Source organism: Oryza brachyantha, chromosome 10 (assembly GCF_000231095.2).
Source record: "Oryza brachyantha chromosome 10, ObraRS2, whole genome shotgun sequence".
Lineage (NCBI taxonomy): Eukaryota > Viridiplantae > Streptophyta > Magnoliopsida > Poales > Poaceae > Oryza > Oryza brachyantha.
The window spans coordinates 12190962-12215042 of NC_023172.2; the positions used below are offsets into that span (position 1 = coordinate 12190962).

Genomic DNA, 24081 nt, shown 5'->3' on the forward strand with positions numbered 1-24081 from the left:
CCTAAAATACTCCTACTTCATAGAAAGCAAACAAACATTATCTCTTTTGTCATCAAACAGAACCCCTAAAATACTCCCAGTTCATGGAAAGCAAATGGAGCTCTTTTTTATCATGAAACAAAAATCCTATCCTCACTTCCTCAGGATAATTAGTAGCACCAGAAGTAACAAACACACAAAGGAATTAACAAAACGAAGGGTCCGGCTAGTAATCAAATGTTTAAAAATTTTAATTTCATCAATTAAATCTAATTATTGTCGTTGGATAATAATCTAAAAACGTGCACGCAAGTAAAAAAGCTCATACACATCGTGTTTGATTGAAGAAAAAAATCAAATGTTTGATCAATAATAAAAGTAAAAAAGAATAATAGAAAAAAAGTGATTTCCCGCGTAGCTTTTTTTAAATATAATCCATTATTAAAAAAACCTCCAGCTTTCTCCTAAAACGACCCTGCAAGAATTGCACGTCGAGATAAAAACCCACGATGGAATTAGCCACCTCAACGTCGCCGGCCGGCCGGCCGGCCTGCCTTTGCCGCCATTTTCACCGGCAATCCCGATAAGGAGAATGACTCACCCGTCAACACCCTCCCATGCACCCGTCCATTTCGCCGGAAAGCGATCCGAGCTCATCACACCTCTCCTTCTCTCTCTCTTTCTCTGTCTCTCTCTCCTTGGCCGCTTTTATATATAGCCATGGGTGGCGCACTAGCTATAGCTAAGAGGGAGACGTAGCGGTTGCATCGCAGCAGTAGTGCGTGTTGCTCGCTCGCTTTGCACTAGCAGCAGCAAGAACAGTGACGACGCTAGCTGCTGCTGCGGACGTTGGGGGTGATAAATACGGGCATTTTACTGGTGGCTGCACGGATTGGTAGATAGAGAGGAAGGAAGAAGAAGAAGTGTAGAGAGAGAGAGAGTGTGAGAGGGAGAGAGATGAGGCAGACAAGGTTCAAGAGGATCTGCGTGTTCTGCGGCAGCAGCCAGGGCAAGAAGAGGAGCTACCATGACGCCGCCATTGAGCTCGGCAACGAGCTGGTAAATAAACTTATAAACCTATGTGCTCTCTGTTCTTCCCTCTTCTACCTCTGTCCTCTCATCAATGATCTTCTTCTTCTTCTTCTTCTTCTTCTTCTTCTTCTTCACCTGTTTCTCGTCCATGGATGCAAATGCAAAAGAACGTACGAGATTTCTGTTGCCATGCAGTCTCCCCTACTGGCTCAGCAACCTTTTGTTCTGCAAATTGAAGCCGCAACAGTGTTCACCGCGGTGTCTCTCTCTGAAGAATTTGCTTATTCTGAACTTTCTTCACATCCCACAACTTCTTTTTCTTCTTCTTCTTGCTTCAAAACGCGAGTTTGCAGTTGCACTATCCTCTGCTCCGCTAGCTGTTTCTTGCGCCTTGATTGGATCGATCGTCTTCTTCCTCCTGCTGCCTCTGCCTCCCTCCCGGTCGGTCGCGCAGCTGGTAGCAAGTGGAGGATCACAGTTGCAAGCTTACGCTGCACATGCACGCGGCCGGCCGGCCGACCGACCGGGAATCCATGGACCATTCCTCGCGCGCATGCCATGCCTCGCTCGGCCCTACAGCATTCACGGCGCCATAATTCGCCGGCCATGGCTCAGGCTCAGCGCTCCGTCCATCGCCCTCGCATTAAAAGAGGATGCCAATTCAGCAATCACCATGGATGGATGCACGCGTGAGCTGCACATGCGTGTGTGCTGCAAATTCAGAAAAGAAAAAGAATAACCCTGCACTTTAATTAATTAATTTATTAATCAGTTAACTTTAACCGCGGCGGTTAATCTCTCTGTGCATCAGGTGGCGAGGAGCATAGACCTGGTGTACGGCGGCGGCAGCATCGGCCTCATGGGGCTCGTCTCGCAGGCGGTGTTCGACGGCGGCCGCCACGTCATTGGGTAAGCCGTCTCGTGTATTCTAAAATATAAATATTTCTGTAATATCTAGATATATTTTTAAAAATATATAAAAATATTTATATTTTGAAAAGGATACAGCAGCTGCTATTCCACTCCATGCTCTGCATGCGCTCCAGTACTGCATGAATCCCCAGGAGAATGTCTCTCTGTTTAGTTACTTCACTTAGGTTCAGTTTTTAATTATACTACTTGCTAGCTTGTGTTTTCGAGTTCTTGTGCTGATCACTTCTTTTTGTCATCTTGTTGTCCATGCGCAGGGTCATTCCCAAGACTCTCATGACGCCAGAGGTATGTGCCATTCTTTGTGTCCTCCATGCACCATGCTAGTATATATACTACATGCTATGAACAGTGTGCTGTTTTCAAATTCAGCCATGATAATCCATCCATGGACCTAAGAGCTAAGAGCAAGTTTAATAGTATAGCCAACTACTAGCTTTAATTCATCTATAATCAATCTAATAGTCAATTCATACAATATTTACCTACAAAACATTAGTACATAGTCCCACATGTCATATACACACTATGTATTAAGGTTCGTGTGCAGCCTACCTCTTTTCTCTCTTCTCTCTTTACTCTTTAAAATATGCTTATAGCTACAAATTAGTAGCCTACCTCTTTTCTCTCTTCTCTCTTTCTCTTTAAAATATGCTTATAGCTAGCTTATAGCCTGCTATTGTACCTGCTCTAATTATCAGCATCAAAGTTCGTGCCACTACGCACACACAAGTAATACACACAAACTGCCGAACGAGTCGCTGACGAGTGGGCCCGGTCTAATCTCGGCCGTCAGTAGTTAATCAACTGATCCACTCCTGCTTGTACCCATAGTAGGAGTACTACTACTTGTGTTTGTCACCGACCCAATCATGGAATGAGCTCATGTTTAGTGAGTTCTTTAAGGTTTTTTTTGTTTAAGTGATAGTTAATCAAAATGGTGAGAGCTTGGGAGTTTGGACCCATGAACCAGCCTTGTTGGAGTCCCAGGGGACATGGCATTTGGGGATAGAAAGAATAATCCCAATACTACCTGAGCAGTTGTGGTCAAGGGCTGCATGCTCTTTCAGTTCAGGTTCAGGGGCACAAATCCAAATCTGGAGTGGCTTAAACAAAGTCACCAAGATGCAGCTTTACAGATGTTAATTTCCTAACCCCCAAAAAGTCTTGCTGTGGCATCATCCCGTTCTACAGAGAAATATATCTTTCTTTTTTTTTGTTTGCTTTTTCCTTTTTGGCGTTCTTCATGCTAGAATAGTGTTGTTTATATGCAGAGATGCAGAAGTAGAGGGCACTGTCTTTGACTGCCTCTGTTGTCTTGCCTTGCCCAGAGGAATGTTAGTTCTTGTTGCTTGTGAGGTTGTTAAAAATATGAGCTTTTTTATCATTCTTGAAAAGTAGCTCAAGGTATCAAGAATTTTAGTATAAATTTTTGGTATCTTAAGGTACTTTTTCAAGGATGGTAAAAAAGCTCAAAAAATATTGCTACTCAAATTCTTTTAGGATAAAAAGTTCACATATTAATACAGTTCTTTTTTTTGTGAAAAGGAGGGTATAAATATAATGGTCTTGCTGCAAATGACCACATCTGTTGCCCTACACCAAAACAACAAATTATATTTAAGTTCAAGAGTTTTGGGATATGTGAGCTTTCAGCTCAAGAGTGAATGAAAGTTTCTCCAGAAAAAAAATATAAATGATCCATGATGTGTGCTAAAGCAAGGAAAGAGTAGAGACTCTGTACCTTTTGTAGTTTTCTTGTACTATACCATGTCACTAATAGATGCTGTACTATATATACCTATACCATCCATACTCCCGTGTAACAAATAATTAAATGATGGTTCAGATGCCCCCATCCACACTCATTTTGTGTCTTAATTTTGATGTGGTCCTCTTCCTAGCTATAGCCCTTTTCACTCTTCAGGGAGGCAAAGATGAAGTAGTTAAATCATGCAGTGCCATTTCTTGCTCCCCTTGGAGCACAATCATGTTCTCTTGGGAATGTACAAGCTACATACACCATCACCACTACACAGTCACACAAGAGACCAAGCATCATGGCCATGGCATTGCCAAGAATTGTTTTTACTGTTCCCTTTGCATCATGCACAATGCATTGCTCTCACTCAGGATGATGCTTTTAACTGATTGCAAGCAAAATGGTTCATTGTTTTTACCAGATAAGTGGTGAGACAGTGGGGGAGGTGAGGGCAGTTGCTGACATGCACCAAAGGAAGGCAGAGATGGCAAGGCAGTCTGATGCATTCATAGCCCTACCTGGTGAGTCACACACACACACTGTCAGAAAATGTTACTGCTAAATGCTAATAACCAGTAGTAGTGTGCAAGTTTATCTCATCTGGATCAGGTGAAAAAGAACATTCAAGTCTCTGTAGGGTCACTGAAAGACATCCCTGACAGATAGAGTTGCAGCAAAATGGGGCAAGAAATTAGTAGCTTCTGGCACTGAACAGTGCATGTCTCACATGTCTGAAAGAAGTGTCAAATCTTAAGTTTGCTCCAGGTCCAGGGGAAGATGAGGCTACCTGTATCTTTGTATAGTGTTAACCAATAATTGGAGCTAGCTAGCACTGCAAGCGTTTCTCTGACTGATGGATGTGTGTCAAAAACTGAAAAATCATCTGTCCAGCATCTTGTTGCTGTGTGCGCCGAATATTCAGTGTTCATCATGTGAAATGTGTCAAATGCAGGAGGGTATGGGACTCTGGAGGAGCTGCTTGAAGTGATTACATGGGCACAGCTGGGCATCCATCATAAGCCGGTACATACATACTTGCATCCATGAATCCATGATGACGCCCTTTCGCTTTTGTTTGTCTGGTCTCATCGATCTATAGGATTGATTCTCCAGCAAAAAGTTCAGACATCAAAATAGTTGCTGAAACTTATCTGAATACGTCGATCGGCTCGTTTTTTCTTGTTTCTTCAGGTTGGACTGCTCAACGTCGACGGGTACTACAACTCGCTGCTGACGTTCATCGACAAGGCGGTGGAGGAAGGGTTCATCAACACAAGCGCGCGGCGCATCATCGTGATGGCGCCGACGGCCGAGGAGCTGATGGAGAAGCTAGAGGTAGACGACGACACCCATGCATCAAGACGATCGATCTGAACCTTTGCAGCTACGTTTTACTGACGCCAAAGCTCTGAACTTTTTTTTCTCTGCAGGAGTACGTGCCCTACCACGACAGGGTGGCGTCGAAGCTGAACTGGGAGATAGGCCACCTAGGGTACTGACGCATGCAGCAGCTGCAGGAAGCTTTGAGACCAGCCATGGACGCAGCAAAGCAAGCAAGCAAGCTGCATGGTTCAGAAAAGCTAGCTGGTTAGTGCATGGTTCAGGATCGATCGATGGACGAAATGGAAGGGCTTGGTTGATGCAGCAAGAATGCGTGCGTGCGTTCGTGAGTTGTGCGTCCATTTTGTATATGTTTGCTTCGATCAGGAGGCAGCTTAATTGCATACTGTAGTAGCTTGGATGCTTGTCCTCTCGATCTCTCTACCTTTAGCTACTCGACAAGTAATAGTAGTAGTAGTGGTATTCAAGTAGCATATCTATGTCAGTAATTTTCAAGATATCCAGATTCGATTGACCACAGCAAGTTGTTTTTCGTCTCACCCTCGTAATGCAAGTGTGTGTAACTATGCGTTTGAGAGTTGAGACCGACTGACTGAGATCCTATTTTGGATTGGTACCAACAAATCGCCTATAAATCGTTTACTAATGTCAACAATAGCTTGTAAGATCTACCTAATCGGTTTGATATTACCGACAATTTAGTATGGTGGAGCCGTTGACGCCTAAATTTGTCACTACATTGGATTTAAAACAAATTCAAGCCAAATTTGGTGAGGACTGGAATTGAGTGACCGGTTAGACCACATGCCTAACTATGATAGAACGAGTACTTCTCTATCAGGTATCCGGATCCAGTGACATTGTCCCGTGACATTCTCGATGACATTGAGTCACTGACGTGTGGGACCCACATGGGTCCCACACCTCACTAACTCAATGTCACCGAGAATATCACGGGGTAATATCACTTGAATCCGCGTCCCCCTATTAGGGCCGAATGGGAAAAACCCAACACTAGTGGGTTTTCCATGTACCCACCGGATTAGTGCCGAGTAAGACTAAAAACGAGCACTAATGACTACTCATTACTATTAATTCAAAATAAAAGCTAACACTTATAGAAGAAATAGTTATCAGCGCCTATTTTTATTGCAATCATTGATAAGTAGTCACTCCCTCACTGGTGCTAGTTTTTGGGATAAACTGACATCTAAGGAAAAGAGACGAGCTACAAAAATACCTTAGACCAAGGCAAGTCAAGCTGATGAATAAAAATACAGTAGATTGATCCCTCTTCTCATCTCTCTCATGAATTTAGATGCATCTCCCTTTCTCCTTTTCGTCGTCTGTCTCTCTACTCCTCCTCGATGACAGCCACCGTCACCTTGTCTCCCTTTCATGCCACCACCACTACTCTCATCTATTGCTGTCATGATATGTGGTGGTGTGAGTACCAAATTCGATTGTTCATAGCCTTCTTGACTCGGCGGTCATCAAATATGGTTGTCATGCCATGTCTTCCATCGTGATGGGCAGAAGAGGAGGGTGATCTGGAAGAGGCAGCGAGACGGCGATAGCCTGAGAAAACCATGTTGTAGTAGATCTAGCAACCTATGGACATGCATATCAGTACTCCCTCCGTTCACAATCTACTATATAGTGTACAAACTATTTTTACTCATTAGACAAATCCTATGATCCAAAATCATCTTTGTTAATCCAACGACTTGAGTCGTCTTCTATTAAATGAGTTTTTATAAAGACAGAAATATACTTTTTATATATATTAAATACTTATTATATATTATAAATTATCTTTCCATATGTTAGAAATTATCTTTCAATTAAAAACAAGACAAACATTTTATATATATATCAAAGATTATATAAATAAAGATATAAACTTTTTAATTATAAGTTTCTATAAATATGCACTATATACCTTTAGAATCGAAGTTTAACCATAACATTAGCGTGACTGGCACAATAGCACAAGTCGGTGCAAAACATCGTTAGAACACCAGCAACAACACCAAGCCAATTGAATTTCGTTTTCATGGCAACGCGATAGATGCACTCATCGTCAGATTGATCAAAGGCTCTATACCACTATTACCGGACGCTCAGATGGCCAAATAACTAATAACATCAAATAAATCTTTGGTAAATAAGAAAGAGTATTTGTAGTTTTAGTAATATTGTGTTGACACAATCTTTTAGTTGAATTCCTTGATTAATCAAATGAGGCATCATCGCTGGATATTTTTCTAAATCATTGAATGAGAAATGTACATCTCCCCAAATAATAACGAATGAGAAACACAACCAATTGAAACATCACTCGTAATTTCACATTGTTAAAAAACAACGTAGTATACCGTTTGATAAATATTTTCTATCTATTGTATGGTCAATTAATATTTTATTTAAATATTTTTTATGTAATATAAGGATACACACTGTTATTTGTTTTAAGCTCAAAAAATTTAGACATTAAATTACATGTTAGCAAAATCGTCTTGTTCAAACATAAATGATTTTTATTCAATATAGGGAGACAGTAAGTTGTACGAGATGCAACTCATGTTTGCATAAAGTAGCTTTCATTAAATTATATTTTTATAGAGTTTAAATTTCAGGCTAAAATTAGTAATGTAAATAAATTATTTTGCTGTGATTATAAAATTAGTGTTTGAACTTGTTATTACAATGTTTCTGATATTTGTGTATGAACTTGGTCTTGCTAAAATTGTTGTCAAACGTAGAAACTTGCACGTGTAATGTATGCTAACTTACAATTAGTTTTACAAAGCTAAAATAGTCACTATTAACTAGTGATTTGTTATTACTTTTTTAGGATTTGTTTAGATAATCAAAGGGACATATACTTAGTAGATAGACTACTTGGATTGTTTGATTTATAGAATGGCATTGGAGAAGTTTTGGGTATTGCTAAGCAGAGTCGTAGCGTTAGCACAAGTATAATGCTAATATGATTAAAGAGGAAGAGAAAAGACTATGATGCTTCTCATTGTATAACGATGGTTGAATGATAGGAATGATAAGTGGGGGTAAAACTAGAAGAAAATTGAATAGGAGGTGATTGTTGAAACAACTAGCACTCTAAAATCCCTCATATTTGTACACAATAGGTGAGCAACAAAATCTCTTCTATTTTCTCTATCCCACGAAGACTTCGTTTTATCCCTTTTATTTGTCTCATAAAAACTTAAAATTTAAAATAATCATTCTATTTACCTCTGTATTTATATACGCGAGACAAGAGAAAGTGAAGCTTTTTTTTTTCTTTGTGGATAGGGGGAATACATGTGCTTGGCTACGGGCATTGGATGATTGGACCCAGGCCCACATCTTCTCATCACAAGTGGGCTTTAAAAAGGGGAGGGCTACGAACGAACGCTTTTTGAGCAGACCACGTGAAGACCAACCCACTATAGCCTATGAACGTTTCATGTTTATTCCAGAAGCCACTCAACCCACTCTAGAATCAAACATAGGCCATCAATGTGTAAATATTTTTTACTTTATGTGTATAAAGTTTACATGTATAAATTTATATGTATAAATTTTTTTATATATTAAGTTTATATCTATTATTTTTTGTGTATATGTAATTTTTATATGTACGTGTGTATATGTATAAAGTTTGTACGTATAAAGTTTATGTGTGTAAAGTTTACATATTTAAAGTTTACGTGGATAAAGTTTACTTGTATAAAGTTTACGTATATAAATACATATAAACTTGAAGCTTGAGAAATCAGAATAGCTAGGAAAAGTCGATATAGAAATTGCATTAAAACTCACCGCAATGTCCGAGTGGACGTTGAACCAGCTGCAAATTCGTTTTCGCAGCCAAGAGGATAGATCGAGAAATCAAAATCGCGAAGGGAATCTCGAACTCATCGGAGAGAAAAAAAAGAGAAAAACACCAGGTGCGACTGTTAAAAAAAAATAGGCAACGTGAAGCTTCCGGAGAAAACGCTCTCCGTCGAGTCTCTCTCCGCCTCCACTAATGGGCCGCCTTCATCCATCTCTGGGCCGACGTGCGAGCGCGCGCGAAATAGACTTTTCCTTTAAAAAGGCCCAATCAGCGTAACCACATGCCGGAAGGCCCGGCCCACAGTGGCTGGATAGGTTGGGCCGGGCCGGTTCGAGCACCCGCTCCTCTCCTGCCTTCTAGAACCTTCCCGAGCAAACCCGCCACGGCCCAGCTCGACGAAATCGAACCGAGCTGGTCCACGCCTCGCCCTCCCTCGCCGCCGCCGCCGCCGCCGCCTCCGCCGCCGTCGATTCGAGTTGCTCGGGACCGACCGGCCCGCCATGGTGAGTCTTCTCGTGTCCCCAATCCCCTTCCCTCGTGCATGCGGTCCCTGCTGTATCTACACGCGCGAGCGCGATGGGTTCATGTGATTTTTATTTTTTCGTGTGTTGTTTTGAGGGGGGAAGTAGAGATCCGTTGATGGGTGGATGCTGATGGCCGGATTCGCTGGCGTTACTTGCGTGAGGTCATGGGTTTCTCCCTGAGATTGGTGCTGCTCGCTCGATGCGGAGGAGGGAGTGGGTAAGGGGAGGGGGAACGGCATGCGATCCCGCGGGCTTAGTTTGCCCGATTTCGAAAATCGAATAGAAATTGTGTGGGGGTTTGCCGGTTTTGCTTTAGATCATGCCCTCACAACTCGCAGAAGAAACAGTTATCCAATTTCTGGAGGGAAAAGATTGAATAGAAATGGCGCGTGGGTTTGCCGGTTTTGCTTTAGATCACGCCCTTGCATTCAGCAGGAGAAACAATGTTGAGCCGAGTCAGCAAATGAGTCGGTCAGCAAAAATCGCCATGTCATGCTGTGATAAATTTGATGTGCTGCTTTGTGATTATTTTGTGGTAACTAGTTTCTGTGCCCAGTGTGGCGGATCGTTCCTGTTGGTTGAATTGGAATGGATTGGCTTCAGCACATTGTTGATTCGGGATTGAATAGGTTGTGAAATGTTGTCCCCCTTGGAAGGACCAGTGTTGAAAGCACGCGTATCCAAAATCCAAATTGAAACTACTTCTGCTCATTTTGAGTTGTGCTGCTTATTTACATAGTTTTGTTTTCTGGTTTGCAGGCAGGGAAGCTTATTGCAAACTTGATTGTCATGGGCTCCAGTATTATAGGAAGGGCTATGCTCCAAGCATACCGGAAAGCACTTGATAGTAAGTTTGTTCACCCGTCATCACTATTGCAGTCTGCATGTAGAGGTTACTCCTTTGTTCCTTAAGTAGATATAAACACAAGTGGATTGATATCTGCAAACTTTAGTTAAAAGACGTCTTGCGTGGATGACCAATTTCTCAAAAACTAAAATGAACGATAACCTTGCATTTTATTATGTACTGCATCCAGTTTCATAAAATGAACTATAGACAATGTTGCCAAGTACTTGTTAAATAAAATTTGTTATATTGGCATTGTCCAAGTAAGATACTATTCCACTTAATAGATGCTTGCATTTTTACTGTAAATTACACATATAACTCTGTCCCTCAATAAGAATTTTGAATTATTTTGCCTATTGCTCATGATATTTGTAGTTTTATTTTTTCTGTTATGCCAGAGATGTTTGTGGTACAGGAATGTCTAGCATGTAGGAGCTTAAACCAATCTGAACAAGTTTAAACTTTCAATGTTTGCGGAGTGTTCATAGCTAACTCACAAGCTGGGCTCACTTTTGCTTCAGCAATTTGGTACCTGCAGTCAAGTCAGTGCCTAATTTGTTGTAGGTATTAAAGAAGTACTATAAAGGCATAGCCTCTAATTTACTGGTTTTAATAGTGCTTGTTTGCCTGGATTTTATTTGCCTAATCTGGACTTAAATGTCCTCTTTGATACAACAACACAGAACTCTCCTGTATGTTATGGAAAAAAGTTACTGGTATGGATCACTACGAGATCAAGTGAACTGCCAACAGATAATATCTGATCAGCTTGTATCTAAAACCGATATTTTGCTGTTACAACTCCAAAAACATATTCTCAACTAACTTAATATCAGAAAATGAAAATTGAAAATATGTTAGTACTTATGAAAAGCGACGGCAAGACTAATGGACCCTTTTAAAAAAATCCTGCCAAACCTTTGGCTGCAGGAAAATTATTATTTTTCTCCTTTTGAAAGAAGGATAATTTATGTGAGTACTCCTCTTATATTCTACCAGATGCAAATAAAACTGGTGTGGCCCATGAAACAATTAATAACATTCGTAGAGCCAGCAAAACAATGACTGAGCAAGAAGCTAGGCAGATACTTGGTGTATCTGAGCAGTCAACTTGGGAAGAGATTTTACAGGTCTGTTACTTGACTTTTCGTCACAGGCTCCTAAAAATCATTTGATTATTATGACTATCCTAACAAATATATTTTAAACATTGCAGCGCTATGATAATTTATTTGAAAGAAATGCAAAATCTGGGAGCTTTTATCTTCAGTCGAAGGTCCACCGAGCCAAGGAATGCCTAGAGAATGTGTACCAAAAGAATAATAAGCAAGATGTACCGCCTCCTTGAAATTTGCATTCCCCGAAATCATGTTTTTAGGTTTATTCTTTCCGTCTCATAACACAAGTGTACATACCAGAATTGGTGGCTGCTGTTGTATCATCACACCCTGTGGAATCAATAAGAATCAAGTGCAGCGACCTTTGTTTGTACTCGTGGAAAACTGATTTATAAGGTGTCAATAAACTCTAGCACGAAGCACGGTTATGTTCTTTTGATTTGACCTTAGGAGACAATGAAATTTCGTTTATCATCTCGTTTGCTTATCAGGAGACTGGTCTGCCAGTTAGGTTTAAACATTTGAAGTGTTGAACTTGTACTGTCCCTCTACCAATGTTTGGCATTGCAGTTCGGCTGCCGGACGGACCATCTTGAAAACCACGTTTGCATTATGCTAGTTGATCAGCTACATAATTCGGATGTGTGGTCCAAATGATCAGTCGAGCGTCAACATATTTGCCTAGAGCTGGTAGGACACAAACACATTTGTTTTGGACACATCCGTGCGTCATGCACGTTGCTTTCTGTTTGGTATATGCTATGCTTAATATCCATTCCTCTGTTGGAAAAAAAACGTGCAAGGTGAACTGCTCAACTTCTAGAGGGTGATTGCTAGGGGTGGATAGAAAGCTTGTGGCTCGATAGCTCGCTCGACTCGTGACAAACTCGGCTCGGCTCGTTTCATTTTTCTAACGAGCCAAGCTAGCATTTTAGCTCGTTAGAGATAACGAGCCAGCTCGAGCTGTCTCGTGAGCTGCTCGCGAGCCTAACGAGCTAGATAAAAGATACGCGATTCGTCGGCATTCATTGATTCCACCCCGAAAAGCATGTGTTCAATACTTTATAGGTTCACCATGTGATTTGTTGGTTTAAACTTTAATATTTAGATACAGTTTCATATGATTTACATGTTTGAACTGAAAATTTGCTTGTATAATCTATTAAAAAATTGTTTAAGTTAACTTTTCATACATGGCTCGCGAGCCTAACGAGCTAGCTCGAGCTTTGTAACGAGTCGAGCCGAGCTGGGTTTTTAACTCGTTACGATAACGAGCCGAGCCGAGTCAGCTCGTTATCTTAACGAGCCAGACCGAGCCGAGCCGAGCCGACTTGTTATCCACCCCTAGTGATTGCTTCGGTGATTTATAAAAAAGTCAATCGACATATTTGTAAATAAAAAATAATTTATTGATAAAAATTTTATATAGGTATTCTTAACGATCTAAATGACCTAAAAATAAATTTAATAAAAACTCTAAAATCAACTTTAAATGTTAAAAATTTAAATTTTGGCTTATAAGCAGCAGCTACCGGGGGATAAGTGGATTCCAGCAAATTAAACGGTTAGAATGCTGTAGATGACCGGATTTTGACAGGACAAGTCTCATTAGCTTAGCTAGCAGTATTTCGGCATCTCAAGGGTCTAAAATTTGGCAGTTACCCCATTTGAATTTCATTCAGAAAAATACGCTCAATTTGAAGATCGGGCCGCAAATCTTTTGCGTATTACAAGGGATATTTTTTCTAGTTTTAAGTCTGGCCAAATGTATCATTCACGATTACATCAGCTTGCAATTTTCTTTCTCCGTTTCACCATTCTCAAACCGACGGCGACCTAAATCAAGAGATTTGCAAGTTGCAAACTTGCAACGATCAACATTCAGCTCAGCGTGTTTGGTCTGAAAAAGCTTTAGGGATCGTTTGTACGCTTGTAAGTACAAGTATCGTGTAGGAAACAGACCAATGGCCTGTCGCCATCCGGTCGCTTTGGCCTATTGGGTTTAGCTGCTGGCCGGTACTCTTTTGGTGGAGAAAGTTAAAAGGTTATCTGACATCTTATATCTATTTGATGATATAAATGATAAAATTAGTTATTACTGTAAAGTTGAAAATCTACATAGAAAGATAAGTTGATAAACTTTTATATAGTTTTTTTAAAATAAAAATATCGTTTAGTAGTTCGAAAAATGTGCAGGTAAAAACTGAGGAAAATATAGGAATAAACTGTATAAAAGAAAAACACAGCCAGGTGTCGTTCTGAACTAACTAACGGCAGTTGAGGTGAGCAAATCGATTGGCGCATTTCTTTGGTGATTGATTATTTGATTATCATTGATGTGTTTACCTTCTCCTCATACAAGAAGCTAATCCAAACCATGTAATCCAACTGGAGTATATACAAAGCTGCAGGTTTACTCAAAGTTATAAAACCAAATAGGAGCATTGAAAAGAAATAGTGACTTGCAGAACCAAATAGGAGTATCAGAAAAATTAACACTGTGAGTTTTTATCTTTACCAGTAAGAATACCTTTATAGCGCAGGGCCATTTGGTTTGTTATCCTACTCGTCAAATGATGGGCAAGTTTTGGTATACTAAAATGTTGATAGTGTAGAGGTTCGTTTGAAAATACACTCATTTTCTGTGATCCAGCTTCACAGACTACTAAGGGGTTGTTTACGTGGGGCTAAACTTTTTAGCCCCATGTCACATCGGATGTTTGTACACTAATTTAAAGTATTAAACATAGACTAATAAAAAACTAATTTCATAAATGAGTGGTAATCCGCGAGACGAATTTTTTGAGCCTAATTAATCCATAATTAGCAAATTTTTACTGTAGCATCACATAGACTAATCATGAATTAATTAGGCTCATTAGATTCGTCTCGCATAGCCGAAGATTATGGATGGGTTTCAATAAGAGACTATGTTTGCTATTTATAATAAATGTCCAAACATCCGATGTGACTATGTGCTAAAGTTTAGCCCCTAGAAACAAACACCCCCTAAGGTCGCGTTCGTTCACCCACCTATGTTAACTTATCTCCCTCGTTTTCTATGTGCATGTTTCCTGAACTGTTAAACAGTGTATTTTTGTAAAAATGATTTATAAAAAAGTTGTTTTAAAAGGTCATATTAATATATTTTATATTTTTTTAATAATTAATAATTAATTAATCATGAATATAATACTATATTTTCCGTGCCGGGGGCCTAAATGGTAAATAGATAGGGGGATGAAGATCATTGTAGTTCAGTACTAATTTATCTTAATTAGTAGAAGTAGTCACTTATTTTAGGAAAAGAATAATTAATATGTTTAGTGATATCCAAAGCCATCATTTTAAGAAGGGATGCATTAAACGGATGGATGGATAAATTCATTCATAGATCTTATATACTTTCTTCGTCTAAAAAAGAACTAATTCGTAGCTGTCAGAAGACAAGCCTGTCTATATTTGTATTAATTTATATGTAGGATTAGTTTTGTTGGTACGGAGGATTATTTTTGTTGGCATAAATCTCTCAATTCAAGGGAGTGTGTACATAACCACTAACAATTAGGCCTTATTTAGTTCCCAAAATTTTTTTCAAAAATATCACATCGAATTTTTGAACACCTAAATAAAACATTAAACATAAATGAATCAAAAAACTAATTACACATTTATGGAAGAAACATTGAGACGAATCTTTTGAGCATAATTAGTCCATGATTAGTCATAAGTGCTACAGTAACCAACATGTGCTAATGACAGATTAATTGGGCTCAAAAGACTCATCTCGCGGTTTCCAGGCTAGCCGTGAAATTCGTTTTTTCATTCGTGTCCAAAAATCCCTTATGACATCCGATCAAACATTTGACGTGACACTTTTTCTAAAAACTTTCTCAATCTAAACACCCCAGACCTCCTTCTTACTAAGCTGACACGTCTGGAGCTACACACAAGTACACAACCGAACTACGCAAGGAAGAATTCCACGCAGGAGGTAGGCCTCACATCTGTGGTAGGCCCCCCACATGCCGGAGGAAGAAGATGACACAAAAGCCATACTGTTTCGCTGAGATTAAACATAAGAGAGATCATTTATTAACCACTTAAAAATACTAATTTACAAGTAAAAGTTTTCATATATACATATTCTTATAACAATCTAAAAACAAATACCAAATATGCTAAAAGAAAATTTCAAAATTAATTCTAAATTTAAGTTTTAAAATACAAAATTTAGCCGATGAGCACGAGCGAAAATATACGGAAACGCCACAAGAAGACGCGCACACGGTGCAGGGGGGCGAGAGGGAGGGAGCGACGGCGCGCGGGCGTTTGAGTTGTTCGCCACCTACCCTCCATTTTCATCTCTTCTTCCCCGCCCAGTCTCGCTGTCCCTCCAACAACCGGCGATCGTCGTCGACCGAGTATTCCAGTATACTATACCATACCATAGCAGCAGCGCAGAGCCGACCTCTCCCATTACCAATCCTCCCTCCTCCACCTCCTCCTCCTATCTTCTCCTGCTGTGATCTCGCCGTCGTAACTCGGAAGATCAGGGAGGATCGGATCGGAGGATCGAAGATCTCGGTCTCTCCAAGAAGAAGAAGCAGCAGCAGCTAGGATTCGATTCGATCACGGCCAGATAGAGGTGTTCGATCCGTTCGTCGCCGTCGTCACAAAGGAGAGAGGTAAATTTTGTTCCCCACCTATATCGGACTCCTCGTCTCTCTCTCGTCCTCGAGATTTCTCTTCGTGTTCGTCGGTTAAATTTGGGAGCGGATTGCATGCGCTGCTTAATTAATTGCTGCTGTTTACTGCTACTGCTGCACCATGGAAATGATGCGATATCCTTGGGCCTATTTTGGTTTGGTTTTTCTAGATATAGTGGCATAAGTTAAAAGTTTAAACTTTAAAAACTTAAATTTAGAGTTAATTTTAATTAAGGGTTTTTATCTTATTTTTCAGTGTTTATTTTATATAATACTAACAAGCATATAAAAGTGACATTCACAAATTATTTTTATTAAAAAACCATTTCATTTCAAACAAAAAGATATGACGGCCGGATAGATTATTGTTTTGATTGGACGTGGGCTTTTCATATGCACTTTGCATATATTTTTTATATATTTGATATTCGTCCTATTAATAAAATATATAACTATTATTTATTTTATTGTTATTGACTTTACAACTAAATATATTTTCAGTATACTTATATATATTCGTATAATATAAAAAAATTGAATATGGAGGGAGCATGCGTGTTTGATCTAGTCGTCTCTCGTTCAAGCGTGGTTGGTTGGATAATGGTTGGTGCTGGCGTTTGAGCTGGCGCACGTCGCCCAAAAGGAATGGGTTTACTGCGAGTTTTACTCTTTTTTATTCTTTAATTATTACGTGGCTTATTAGATTATTAGGTACTCCATTATTCCTTATACATGTGGATGGTAGATGGTGCGTTACTGGCTTTTGAATATAGTATTTTGACCATTTATTTCATTTCAAAATTTAGTGTCAATATGTGAAAGTATAATGCTTAAGGTATGTTTAATGATAAAATAGGTCATAATAAAATAAATAATACATATAAATTTTTAGTGAAACGAACTATGAAACATCATGCCTAAAATTAACGGCATTATATATTTCAAAACCGGGCTAGTAATGGATTTTCTCGGTCTAGTACCTCTTGATTGTGCAGTAGAGCTGTACAACAGTGCGTTGGGCTGGGCAAGACTCGAAGATGAAGTACAGATTAAACTGAAACAGGACAGCCTTGCAACCTAGGCGACTTTAGTTTTGGTGTTCATGATCATGCAGCTAGAGAAGTCGTTAGACAGGTGCTCCATTTTAATTTGATATAACTCATCAATTCGGTAGCTAGCCTCAAAGGAATACATGGTAGTAGTAAATCTTTTAAGATTAGGGATGAAAACAGTTGGTAAACAGACAAATCATTTTTAAATCTGTATAATTCTTTGAGACGATATCAGAAATAGTAAGTCGGGAATAAAAACGGTATCGGAAATATCGGTATATGAGAAATTGAATTATTCGATCGGAAACATGTCGGCAACGGTCGGAATACTCCAATCCGATAATTTATTTTAGAAAATAAACTACAGGTATATTAAATTGATAATAAGTTTGAGAATTTAACTAAGTGATAGGTAGGTTCATAAACCACAATAAAACGAAATACACAAATAGAAAAATATGCAACATGAGCATTTTTACGATCCTTGAGTAGGTACCGAGAGGTACCAAAATTTTAGTATAAAATTGCTCAACACAACATAGGGTAGTAGATAAGATACACCAGACAATACTAGACATTGCATTGGATAATAGACAGTTCACAATCACATATAGGCCGCGTTCGGCTAGACGGGGGAAGAGGGTAGGTTATCCAGCGCGAAAAACGTAGTAATCGATTAGTACATGATTAATTAATTATTAATTATTAAAAAATATAAAATATATTGATATGATTTTTTTAAAACAACTTTTCTATAGAAAATTTACGCAAAAAATACACCGTTTAGCAGCTCGGGAAATGTGCGAGCAAAAAACGACGGCGCTTAGATATCTAACCTGGGGTGCAGAACGGGGCCATAGTCAGTCATTGATTCCCTCAACTTGAGTAGTTGGGTTTTGGGGTTAAGTTTAAAATTTAAATTGTCTTGTAAACAATTATAACTACGAAACAATAAAAGCCCAAACCGTTTTTTTCTTCAAACTAAACAAGTCCTAAGCGTTACAACACTATAATAGCTACTCACTTCATCTTAAATATTACGCAGGATAGTATTTGAATCATCCTTGTACTACGAAACTAGATCATGTACAAATTCATAGTATGAGAAGCTACCATATCATATTCCACTTAGGCAGCTCTAATATACTTGCTAAGAGCGTCCGGGTCCTCTGCAATAACAACAGAGAACACTGTTTGAATAGTGCTCCGAGTCTTTGTTACACTGATTTGCATTGGAACAGTAGAGGACACTGTAGAACCAGTAACGTAACAGTGTGCTGATGTCCTGTATACATTGTTTATGCTGTAGCACGGTACTGTAACGTCGTTTTTAGGCCCGTTTAGTTTGCAATTTTTTTAAAAAAATATCGCATCAAATTTTTAAACACATATTTGAAGTATTAAATGCAGTCTAATTACAAAATAAATTTCGGATTTCGCCTGAAAACCGCAAGACAAATCTTTTGAGTCTAATTAATTTGTCATTAGCACATGTTGGTTACTGTAGCACTTATGGCTAATTACGTTCTAATTAGACTTAAAAGATTCGTCTCACGATTTCCCCCATAACCGTGTAATTAGTTTTAATGTTCATATATATTTAATGCTTTATTTAGATGTCCAAAAATTTAATGTGATGTTTCTAGAAAAAGTTTTTAAGAATTAAACAGGGCCTAAGCCGTTTGATGGAGATCAGACATTCAAAAATATAGGCCAATGCAAAGGCACCGTAACACCTCTACATTTTAATCTCAGATAAGGAGGTGTATGGAGAGAGATTTAAAATGGTGCAGTACTGTAGAGTCCTGATGCTACCCTGCCTATGGCTTATTTTTGGCACATGGTGTAAATAATAAACATACTACTCCGTCCCAAAAAAAAATTTCTAGGGTTTTGTTTGTGGAGCGTTTGACCATCCGCTTATTTGAAAAAGAATATTAAAAATTAAAAAAATAGTCACATATAAAATACTATTTATGTTTTATCATATAATAACAATAAAAAAATTAATCATAAAAAAATTCAAATAAAATGAATAGTCAAAAATTCTATCCAAAAATTTAGAAATTCGTTTATTTTGGGATGCAGCATATAATTCAATCGATTGAGTTATTGAAGTGGAACGGTGGAACGGGATGAAGTAAAAGGCAAACGGAGGAGTATTCTTTGTCTAGTTTCGGCATATAGGCTAAACATTAAAGGAAAATAGTAAGAGATAGCACCATCTGATATGATATGGCAGATGATAGCTCACGTTCACGGACTATACGATAAAGCTGTCCTCAGCAACATTTTAAGATGAAAGTGTATATTTGCGCTCCACTAACGGAGACAGGTAGCTACTACAGTGACTACCACTATTCTGCTGACATCACGCGCTGGCTGACGTGGCAGCGCCACGCTGGCAGCATCCATCCCTTGAATTCCTCTGCCTCTAGTTGTGGCGGACCATCGCCTCGCATCGCTGTTGCGTGCGCCGCCAGCCCAATTTCGGGCGTGGGTCGCCGTCCTGATGGAAACATCTCAACGAGCTATGCTTATGATCCTCCTTTTCTGCTCCCTGTTCTTTACTTGTACATTTGTCGCATATGCATATATATGGTTTATGGTTTATGTGTATTCGTTAACACGTATACAGATCTAGACAATGCCAGAAGTAATACATCGGTACCGAGGGAGTAATTATTTGTTGAGCCTAAGTTCATATATATATACATATACAACTTATAAGTTGCTACCAAAATCTAAACTTTAAAGTTATAGAGTTTTTTTATTTTTTTCATTGTAATTTCCTTTTTCAATTTTAAATCATTAAGTACACGGGTACATCACCTAATGTGCACACTGTCACGCATCCCAGGCTCTACCTCGTTTGACTACATATACGTTACCAAACCAAAAATGTACTTATTACTGAAGAAACAATGGCATTTTGGTGTAGCAAGTTGCTAGTCTTGATTAAGAGCCTAGAGCTCAGGCTTCAATCTGGTTAATTACTCACCACACTAGGCGAAGACCATGCAAATTAAGCTCCCCCTGTACAGATTGGACCCTCGCATGTGACACCATTGAAGCGTTGAACTGCTGAAGCACCCGTCCATTTCATATCCAGCTGCCAGGCCAACACAGTGTTGCTGATGTGACCATCTACCATATGATGCATATATACGTAAGCTGGTCATAAACACTCCCAAGTGTCCATGGCTACTAGTACTTGCTAATTAGAGCTTCTTGCCTTGCTCTGCTCCAATAATTTTGGTGATCTGTTGTGATATCATGGTTGATTGGCTGTTGCATGGTCAATGGTGGTGCACTAATGGAAGAAGACATATATAGGTCTTGTTTAGTTTCTCAAATTTTTTCTTAAAAACATCACATCGAATCTTTGGATATCTAAATAAAGCATTAAATATAGATGAACCAAAAAACTAATTGCACAGTTACGAAAGAAATCTTAAGATAAATCTTTTGAGCCTAATTAGTCCATGATTAGCCATAAGTGTTACAGTAACCAACATGTGCTAATGACGGATTAATTAGGCTCAAAAGATTCGTCTCGCGGTTAGGCTAGCCGTGAAATTCGTTTTTTCATTCGTGTCCGAAAACCCCTTCCGACATCTGATCAAACATTTAATGTGATACTTTTTTTCAAAAATTTTCTCAATCCAAACACCACCGTAGTACATGCAATAACTGAACTAAGTGCAGTCCTGCCTCGATCTCAGGACAGGACAGGACAGGAACCCCAATTTTCAGAGTTGATGGCATGTAATAATGCAAAAAAAAATGGAACAATGAATCATGAATGCATCATGTTGGCATAAACACATGCTTCGCATGGACGCTATGGCATTTTTCTACCACATCATTTACACCGAGGTCGAGCCGTACGGCCATGGAGCTTCGACATGGGGATTGCTGCCATCCGTCCATGTCAACGCTCGGTTTCCCTTGCTAATTAAAATCCCGTGTGTGTCTCCCGAAAACAAAATCAAGAGGGGACAGTTCTTCTTGCACCTGTGTATTTAAATTTGAGTGTTTCAAGATTTGTGGCAGAGGGAGGGGTTGGGTTTTGTTTCACCGATGGGGTCTTCGTCTTGCTCCAGGGCCGCGGCGGCCGCCGGTGAGGAGGAGATGTCGTCGTCGACGGCAGCGACGACGGACGGTGCCGCGTCGAGGCTCGGCGTCGCCGGTGCTCTGGGCATGTCGGTCACGTCGTCTGTGGCCATTGTCATCTGCAACAAGTACCTCATCAGCACCCTCGGCTTCTTCTTCGGTCAGTGAAAATTGCTTTTTTTTTTCTACTTTGAGAGAGTTTTCAGAACTGTAGCCCGTCCGACAAATTCTCTTTTGTCAAGTACTAGTATCTGTAAACAGTAGTAATGTTGGAACTGTGAACAAAAATTGCAGCAACGACGCTGACGAGCTGGCACCTCATGGTGACATTCTGCACGCTGTACGTCGCGCAGCGCCTGCGGTTCTTCGAGGCGAAGCCGATCGACGCGCGGACCGTCGTCTCCTTCGGCTTGCTGAATGGCATCTCCATTGGCCTCCTCAACCTTTGCCTTGGGTTCAACTCGGTTGGCTTCTACCAGGCAAGCTTGGACCATCCACATTGCTATGATCCATTCCCCAATCACTGAATTTTCGTTCTTGCAGTTTCATTTTTCTAACTTCTGAATTTTAATTATGGCTGTTTTTCATCTGCAGATGACCAAGCTGGCGATTATACCATTCACCATGCTCTTGGAAACCATCTTTCTTAGCAAGAAGTTCAGGTGCAAACTGTCGAATTCCTCCTCACATTTTCTGACACCCAAGTTGGAGTTTGATGCAACCAATCAAAGCTGAATTTTTTTTCTCACTGTTTCACAACGCTGTAACACTGCGTGCAGCCGGAGCATCAAGGCCTCTCTGATGGTGCTGCTCCTCGGCGTCGGCATCGCGTCGGTCACCGATCTCCAGCTCAACCTCCTCGGCTCGATCATCGCCGTGCTCACCATCGCCGCGACATGTGTCAGCCAGATCGTATCCTTCCTTCTCGATCGATAGCCAGGGCAGCTAGAGCGAGCTAGCTCGCACGCATGAACTGATCGCTTCTGAATCCTGCACAAATTGTGTCTCCTTCACCTCGAGCAAAACTGAAAGCTGACCAACCAAATCCAGAGGAGGCTGAAGGTGTCGTCCACGCAGCTGCTGTACCAGTCGTCGCCGTACCAGTCCGCCGTGCTGCTCGTCACCGGCCCGTTCGTCGACAGGCTCCTCACCAACCGCGACGTCTTCGCCTTCTCCTACACCATGCAAGTCGTGGTACGTAACGCAGGGTAGAAGGGAATCGATTCGACTCGCCGCCATGGCGGGCTGACCTCGTGGCGTGTTCGTGTTCGTGCAGGCGTTCATCGTGCTGTCGTGCTCGATCGCGGTGTGCGTGAACTTCAGCACGTTCCTGGTGATCGGGACGACGTCGCCGGTGACGTACCAGGTGCTGGGCCACCTCAAGACGTGCCTCATCCTCTCCTTCGGCTACGTGCTGCTCCGGGACCCCTTCACCTTCCGCAACGTCGCCGGCATCCTCGTCGCCATCTTCGGCATGGGCCTCTACTCCTTCTTCTCCGTCTCCGAGAGCCGCAAGAAGGCCGAGGGCCCCTCGCCGCCGCTGCCGCTCTCCTCCTCCCAGGTCACCAACCTCCTCCTCCTCCTCCTCCTCCTCTCTTTTAGCATCTCATCACCTCCCTTGCTGTCTTGACATTGTCGTCGTGGGTGTTGCAGATGGGGGAGAAGGACGCGGAGCCGCTGCTGGGCGGCGCGGCGGCGAAGAGCTCGCCGTGGAACGAGGCGAAGGGCGTGCAGAGCTTCGACGAGGTGCCGAGGACGGCGAAGACCGCCTTCACCCGGCCGTAAGATCGATCGGTGAAGACGATCGAACGCGTGCATCGCGTAGGACAGTAGCTAGTGAAATCTGAGCCATCTGTGATGTGATAGAGCAACGAAATTTGAGCAAAAAATTACATATATATCATGCGACGTCGTCCCATCTCACCGCAATTCGTTCCTTTTTTTAAAAAAAAATTCTAGATGGCATAATGTATTGGTTTGTTGGATTTTTCTGTGGCTCCCAAGAACTGAAAAAGATCGATCTTTTTGTACATGAGCTTGAACTGCATCCTCTGTTTGAATCAGGCCTAAACTGTGTTGAGAGATCTTGTAGCAGGTTCTGCTACTCAAAAATCTCCAGCTCTACAAATCATCGAGAGCTATGAAACTCAGTTAGTTGTAAAATGAACCGGTAGCCTCCAGATTTTCACCAGTTAGATAGTTATCGAATGCTTTTCGTAGGGGCAAGATGAGGCTCGCAGCTGGCGCTCTAATATTAAACTTGCTCTGACAAGTGGTTCCAAATTCTAAAAATATAAATTATCGCAGTAATCAAGTAATGGTAGAGTAAGTTGATCGAAAACGAATGCCAGAAGTGTGGCGAGGTCTAGCACAGTAGCACTGATCTCTGGCTTCTCAAACTGGGTGGACCTAACACTGGGCTGGCTCATCTGTGCTGTTCTTGTAAGATGTACTCTGCATGGCCTAAACTGCCTGGGCTTAGGCTGGCTAGTGGCAACCGAGTTCGGTTTAGACTGCGTTCTCGTTGGATTGAGATCCTCTGCTATTATGATCATTGACGTGTAGATTTTATCATTTATGGGACCCACATATCGGTAACTATAATGTCACTGCTATAATAATAGAGGATTCAGATCCTTGTTAGTTGGGGTAAGTAATCACAGTAGCAGACAGAAGCCTTTTTTCCGCGGCTAAAATCGCCACACCTTTCATCTAGTCGGGCATCACCTGTATGTGTCCAAAGTGACAGAGAGGGCATCTCAGCATCTGAGCCGCCTCTACTTTCGCCATCCATTTTCGCCATTTGAGAACTTTGGCGGTCCAC

At 40.7% G+C, this 24081-nt stretch overlaps 3 protein-coding genes across 6 annotated transcripts; all 3 read left to right on the plus strand.

Annotated features, from left to right (window-relative positions):
- The first annotated feature begins 729 nt into the window (after positions 1-729).
- On the plus strand, positions 730-5567 carry LOC102722333 (probable cytokinin riboside 5'-monophosphate phosphoribohydrolase LOGL10). Its single transcript, XM_040528446.1, has 7 exons — positions 730-1038; positions 1823-1920; positions 2199-2229; positions 4125-4224; positions 4656-4726; positions 4895-5038; positions 5134-5567. The coding sequence occupies exons 1-7, from the start codon at positions 937-939 to the stop codon at positions 5200-5202; spliced, it is 615 nt and encodes a 204-aa protein (XP_040384380.1). The 5' UTR covers positions 730-936; the 3' UTR covers positions 5203-5567.
- Positions 5568-9285: 3718 nt separating this feature from the next.
- Positions 9286-11887, plus strand: LOC102722614 (mitochondrial import inner membrane translocase subunit PAM16 like 2-like). Of its 3 annotated transcripts, none has more exons than XM_006661801.3 (4): positions 9286-9391; positions 10172-10259; positions 11262-11392; positions 11479-11887. In XM_006661801.3, exons 1-4 carry the CDS (start codon positions 9389-9391, stop codon positions 11608-11610), a joined length of 354 nt encoding a protein of 117 aa, XP_006661864.1. In that variant the 5' UTR covers positions 9286-9388; the 3' UTR covers positions 11611-11887. The 3 variants fall into 3 exon arrangements, with proteins under 3 accessions (XP_006661864.1, XP_015697187.1, XP_015697188.1); XM_015841701.2 differs by lacking the exon at positions 9286-9391 and adding an exon at positions 9597-9629 and having other exon boundaries at positions 11479-11884; XM_015841702.2 differs by lacking the exon at positions 9286-9391 and adding an exon at positions 10024-10041 and having other exon boundaries at positions 11479-11881.
- Positions 11888-15670: 3783 nt separating this feature from the next.
- Positions 15671-23340, plus strand: LOC102722897 (UDP-xylose transporter 1-like). 2 transcript variants are annotated; one of them, XM_015841628.2, is made up of 8 exons: positions 15671-16068; positions 21248-21417; positions 21552-21736; positions 21852-21919; positions 22037-22169; positions 22290-22451; positions 22534-22818; positions 22911-23340. In XM_015841628.2, exons 2-8 carry the CDS (start codon positions 21276-21278, stop codon positions 23040-23042), a joined length of 1107 nt encoding a protein of 368 aa, XP_015697114.1. In that variant the 5' UTR covers positions 15671-16068; positions 21248-21275; the 3' UTR covers positions 23043-23340. The 2 variants fall into 2 exon arrangements, with proteins under 2 accessions (XP_015697114.1, XP_006661865.2); XM_006661802.3 differs by lacking the exon at positions 15671-16068 and having other exon boundaries at positions 20986-21417.
- The last annotated feature ends 741 nt before the right edge of the window (positions 23341-24081 follow it).

Bases quoted from the DNA above. Each gene is read 5' to 3' on its own strand.
- LOC102722614 (XM_015841701.2), top strand. The intron at 10,260-11,261 runs GTAAGTTTGTTC...ATATTCTACCAG, and splicing joins ATACCGGAAAGCACTTGATA to ATGCAAATAAAACTGGTGTG. The intron at 11,393-11,478 runs GTCTGTTACTTG...TAAACATTGCAG, and splicing joins CTTGGGAAGAGATTTTACAG to CGCTATGATAATTTATTTGA.
- LOC102722897 (XM_006661802.3), top strand. From the start codon at position 21,225: ATGGGGTCTTCGTCTTGCTCCAGGGCCGCGGCGGCCGCCGGTGAGGAG. The intron at 21,418-21,551 runs GTCAGTGAAAAT...CAAAAATTGCAG, and splicing joins CACCCTCGGCTTCTTCTTCG to CAACGACGCTGACGAGCTGG. The intron at 21,920-22,036 runs GTGCAAACTGTC...CACTGCGTGCAG, and splicing joins TTTCTTAGCAAGAAGTTCAG to CCGGAGCATCAAGGCCTCTC.
- LOC102722333 (XM_040528446.1), top strand. From the start codon at position 937: ATGAGGCAGACAAGGTTCAAGAGGATCTGCGTGTTCTGCGGCAGCAGC. The intron at 1,039-1,822 runs GTAAATAAACTT...TCTGTGCATCAG, and splicing joins TTGAGCTCGGCAACGAGCTG to GTGGCGAGGAGCATAGACCT. The intron at 4,225-4,655 runs GTGAGTCACACA...TGTCAAATGCAG, and splicing joins TGCATTCATAGCCCTACCTG to GAGGGTATGGGACTCTGGAG.